The 5,485-nt window shown below is 44.3% G+C and overlaps 1 protein-coding gene across 1 annotated transcript in view; it reads right to left on the bottom strand.

Moving 5' to 3' along the window:
* Positions 1–3,490, bottom strand: part of SALL4 (spalt like transcription factor 4) — a 14,143-nt gene extending 10,653 nt beyond the window's left edge. The window contains exon 1 of the mRNA XM_050918102.1: positions 3,410–3,490. Coding sequence (XP_050774059.1) covers positions 3,410–3,479 — 70 coding nt within the window. The 5' untranslated portion in view covers positions 3,480–3,490. The remainder of the gene's footprint in view (positions 1–3,409) is intronic.
* Positions 3,491–5,485: the final 1,995 nt, after the last annotated feature.

Here is a 5,485-nt window from a genome sequence, read left to right on the forward strand (position 1 = left end):
ACCTTATAGACTAACAGTTAGTCTATAAGGTGCCACAGGATTCTTTGCAACTTTGTTATGGAGCTTCATCCCTTGGTATTTATGGACACACCTATGTCGGAGAATAACTAGCTTATTCTGAAGAGGAGAGAGAAACTATGGTTAATCCTGAGACCAGATTTTTTTTTAAATCATGTCAAGGCTGTTTTATTTACCTAAGGGGTTCGTAAAGATGGTTTAACTCCCACCCACTTTTTCTGATCGTTATCACGAACAGCAGCGGAGATATTTCTGCAACGGTTTCTAGCACTTTGTTACAAGCTAGTATTGTAGGAGTGGAGAAAGAGCAACAGTCAGGTAGCTCTGGCTCAGGATCAGGCTGGGCGGCCAACTAGCCCCATTCTGCGGGGGTGAGAGGAAGGTTAAGAAGAGAGAGAAATCTGCTCAGAGATTCACCAGCAGGGCTCCTGAATAATACAAAGTTTGGGCGGGGCACTGGGGGAGGGGGCAACCCGTCTGTCCACAAGTCCTTCAAAAGCAGGAGCAGTAATTCCCAGCCCTGAGCACCATGTTATGCGTCTATGGGCGATGGGGAAGCTACCCTCCAACTTCAAGAGATCTTTGGGGAAAATATACCAAGTTTTCTTTACGGCTCGCCTAGTACTGCCAGTGACCCCTGGGTGGCGCAAGAAAGCAAAGAAAGTTCCCCAATAAATTAAAGTCAAGCAATGCGCTAGGCTGTGGATCTCTGGCTAATTTTGTCTGTTACCCATTGCCAAGCACCCTTTACCCCCAAAAATGCCCGTCGAACCTGAGGTAAGGGAGCCAAAACACAAAGGTTAGGACTCTACAAGGATTCAACACAAAACAGAAACACTCCACCTCAATCTTGGGTATTTAATAGCCCAGGGGTCAGCAACCTTTCAGAAGTGGTGTGCCCAGTCTTCATTTACTCACTCTAATTTAAGGTTTCCCCTGCCAGTAATACTAAATCGTTTTTAGAAGTTCTCTTTCTATAAGTCTATAACGTAGAAACAAACTATTGTTGTATGCAAAGTAAATAAGGTTTTTTAAATGTTTAAGAAGCTTCATTTAAAATTAAATTAAAATGCAGAGCCTGCCGGACCAGTGGTCAGGACCCGGGAAATGTGAGTGCCACTGAAAAAAAAAAACCCAGCTTGTGTGCCACCTTTGGCACACGTGCCACAGGTTGCCTACCCCTGTAATAGACAGACATGCACACCCACCAGGCAGGTTCCAAAGATTGTGCTTTAAATTGCTGTCCTTCCAGAACTTGCAAAATCATTAAAAAAAAAAAAAAAAAAAAAAAAAAAAAAAAAAAAGCCAAACAAACCCTGATACCTGTTACTATAAAGGATGAGAAAACGCCTATCATATCACACCCTCCCCACACTCCTTCTGGAGTAAACTCTGTAGCTTCAGTAGAGTATTAACACTCCACATACTGTTTATGTTTACATGCTCACACGAGACTGGAGGTGACTCTCCAGCAGTGGGCAGAGATTTACATGTGGAAACATCACCTCCATCCCCCCAGCCTAACCATATGCACAAAGGAAAACAGTCATGCATTAAACATGGGATTTATTGCCTTCTGGCCAGCTTGCTGTTTCTTAAGTCACCATTAACCGGACCCAACAATTGGACATTTCGGCTCAAAGAAAGGGGGGAGGTGGAAAGAGAATAAGATCCCGAATCTCCTGCGGTTTGGGAATAGGCGGCTTCTGTTATATATACAGATTGTTATTGATCATTTTTACCTATGGGGGAAAAAAAAGTGATCAAGCATTGAATTTTGGGAGCTCTTCGAATATTTGACTTTTAAAGACATACAAACCGACCCACAGAATTACAGAGTCCAGTCTGCTTAGGGTTAGTAAAGTTCTGCGGATCCTCCCACCCCAAATATCTCGAGTCAGTTGGTGCTTTAACAACAACAAAATAATCTGAACTATTTGCAAAACCCACCTTCATCTCTCTTGGGGAGGATACTGAAACTGATGATTCCTAACTGAGACCAGAGAAATTCATTGATCTGCATAACCAGGGAAATTCAGTTCTAACACCATCAACCCCGAGAAGTTGCAGAGGTTAATATCCAGTCCGTCAATAGAAATTATGGGATGAGTGGCATTAGAGCCACACCGATTTTTTTTTAAAGTGTAGGCTGAAATTTAAACTGAGAATTAATATTGAAGGAATCGGCCCACGTAGTAGTCTATTAAGTTCTCCTCAGTTCAGCGATGCACCAACAGAAAAACCCTGGGAACATCTGAGAAGATGCTGCACAGTATCGATTAAACTTTCACACGGGATCCAGGAATTACAACGCTGCCCAATTCGTCTCTAGTGGCAAACTAACCGCACTTATACTAGGGGATCAAATCCCCCCCCCCCATTGCCCCCTCTGCGCATCCCGCTCCCACAGATCAGTGATAACTTCACTGCACATGTATTTCTCTTTCCCCTTTAAACTACAAAGCTCCAGAGCATCTAAGAGTGGTTCCCGATATTAAAAGCCCCACACCACCCAAATACAACACACACGCGCGCACACACCACATTAGCTCACCGGAGTTATTTTAGGAAGTCGGAAATCAAAGATGGCTGGAGGTCAGGCTACAAAAGGTCCAGGGCGATTGTGATCTCCAACCAAACTAGCCAAAGCAGTTTTTTTTTCTTTAAGAAATCCCCACCAAAAAAAAAATAGATGCAGAGAAACAAAACTAAAGCCTCCCCCCATGTCTGCGCTAAAAAGATGGTTTGCAACTCCTTTCTCTGTCTCCCCCCTACGCCACCCCCACCCAAATCCTTTCCGGCTGGGTAGGATTTGGGGGTTCACTTTGCATTAGGCTACAACAAAACTGGCTGTACTAAGACACGTAGCAGATCGCATCTTGCTCCCCTGGCGCGAGACAAGGTAGAGAGCCCGGATCCCCCTCCAGAGCCAGCACACGTTAAACTTTAAGGGGTATGGGGAGGCAATGCTCTCACACACACCCGACGGGGACGGCAGAGCAACACACGAAGAGATTTCTGCTGCGAGCCGAGTGGTCAGCACGGAGCAACCATGGGGCTGGAGCTCTGGGCAGAGCCACTGGACAGTTTTACGGGGAAGGGGGGAAAAAAAGATCCCGTTGCGATCCAGAAGAAAAAGAAGGATCAGTCGAACAGTGATTGAAGATAAGTGAGGGGTTGGGGGGGTTTTGGGGGAAGGGGGGCAGATTATGGGAATAAATGGTACAAACAACGAGTGGTCAGTGTGGGGTCATGATCTCGAGCCGAGTCCAGTGGGGCGGGGGACGGAAAAAGCCACACACGCAAAACCCCTTATTCCCTGGCTAATTTCTTTGCACATCAATTAAAGTTGGTAATTGGCGAGCCTCCCGTCTCTTACTTTGCGCCTTACCACTTGCAGCATCTGGGGGCTCCTCCTCGGAGTTGATGTGCTGGGGTTTCGCCTGCTTGCGTCTCGACATGGTGCACAAGCATCGGGAGCAAAATAGTAGCAATTATTTTCTTCTTCACAACAAATTCCTAGAGTTGGGAAATTACCCCCCCTTGGGCGGAATGCGCATGTCAGAGTAATTATGATTATCAATAATGCATTGCGATTTATCATGGGTCCCTGACAGCTGATTGGCCTGAGTCCAAGGGCTCACAGATTATTCAAATAAGGTCCATTGATCAGGGAGCAGAAGGGAACGCTGGGCATTGTAGTTTTCCCACTGCTGCTCCGTCCCATGCATGTGACAAAAGCGTGTGCTCCTACCACAGCTCCGGGGGGGGAGGCAGTCTCATCATTTCCTACTACCTGATTGGATCATACAGTATTTCCTTTAAGGGGAGGGGGGCGAAAGAGGAGCATGAATCCATCTTTGAGAGTAAACAAACAAGCTGGCAGCCCGATTTTCTGTGCTATCCGGGGGACAAAACCTTTGTTATCTCACCTGTCCTTTTTATTGGCTAGTCAGGGTTTAAAGATTATTTTTAAGTAAGCAGAACCTTGAAACAATGAAATGTGGTGGGCTAATTCTTCCGTTTGTCATTAGATATGATGGGGAAAGCAAGGAGCAGGATCACGTGATTGCCCAGCTGGATAAATGGGATGACAATATTATGGTATGGTAGGGATGGTATGAGGAGTGGGAGGGGAGGATTAAAAAAGCAAAACCAGCATACAGAATAATGTTGGATATGTAAACTACTGGCACATTGGTTTATTTCCTTTCAAATACCTTATTCAAGACTTGCTTTCTTCTGAGAGGGTCACCAAAAATGGGTCAGTTACAATAATTATTAAATAATTACAATACTGCAAAAAGTAGAGTAGGTAACAAAAATTAAAAAAAAAATTGGAATTTGAAAAACTACCAACAAAGAACAAAAACCTCTTTCAAAGGACATGCAGTTACCCAGGTATAATCTCCCTGCTGTTTATTTCTACCACTTATTACATCACATCTAAAGAGAGGCACTGGTCTTGCAAACAGATCCATACCAGCAGACCTGCTGGAACCATTTAGAGTCTGACTGAAGTCAATGTCCCTATGTGTGGATTTGGTCACAGGATTGGACCTCTTAGTTGGAGCCCCATAGAAGTAAATTGGAGTCTTAGCTACTGTTCCTACAAAGTGTTCTCATGAGTGGAGGTTGGCTGTGCCCACTCTGAACCCCACTGTTAGTGGCAGCAGGGATCTGCACAGGTGTAGAAGCTTCTGATGCAGAACTCCTTGCATGACTAAAGGCTTAGAATAGATGATAAACTCTTCAGGTCAGAGACCCTGCCTTTCTGTTTGGGCTGCAAAGCATTCAGAACCCTTTGAGTCCCATAACCATGATGAATAACAATATTGTTATTGCTTAAAGTATTTTATTTTATAATTTGAGAGGTGGAAAGATGACGTAGTAGGTAGGGCCCTGGACTAGTACTGACGCAATCTGGCATCAGTTCCTGGCTTTGTATAGACTTTCAGTATGAGAGTGGGCAAGTCACTTAATCAATTGTCAGAGGGGTAGCCGTGTTAGTCTGGATCTGTAAAAGCAGCAAAGAATCCTGTGGCACCTTATGACTAACAGACGTTTTGGAGCATGAGCTTCGTGGGTGAATACCCACTGCTGCCCACGAAAGCTCATGCTTCAAAACGTCTGTTAGCCTATAAGGTGCCACAGGATTCTTTGCTGCTTTAATCAATTGTGTGCCTCAGTTTCCTACCTGTAAAACAGGGATGGTACTTCCTTACCTTGCAGGGACATTGTGAAGATAAAAATCCATTAATGATTGTGAGGGGATCAGGCCAACGTTCTCAAAGGAATTAAGGTACCTAAATCCCTTTGAGGATGTGGGTCTCAGATACCATGGTGATGAATACCATACAATTTATAGATAGGAGAGGCAATATGTATAAGAAACAATATATAAAGATACAAGAAAAATTATTACAGACCATTTGTACAACATTAGTCTCATTTCAATAGTTCCTTT

Source organism: Gopherus flavomarginatus, chromosome 11 (genome assembly GCF_025201925.1).
Source record: "Gopherus flavomarginatus isolate rGopFla2 chromosome 11, rGopFla2.mat.asm, whole genome shotgun sequence".
NCBI lineage: Eukaryota > Metazoa > Chordata > Testudines > Testudinidae > Gopherus > Gopherus flavomarginatus.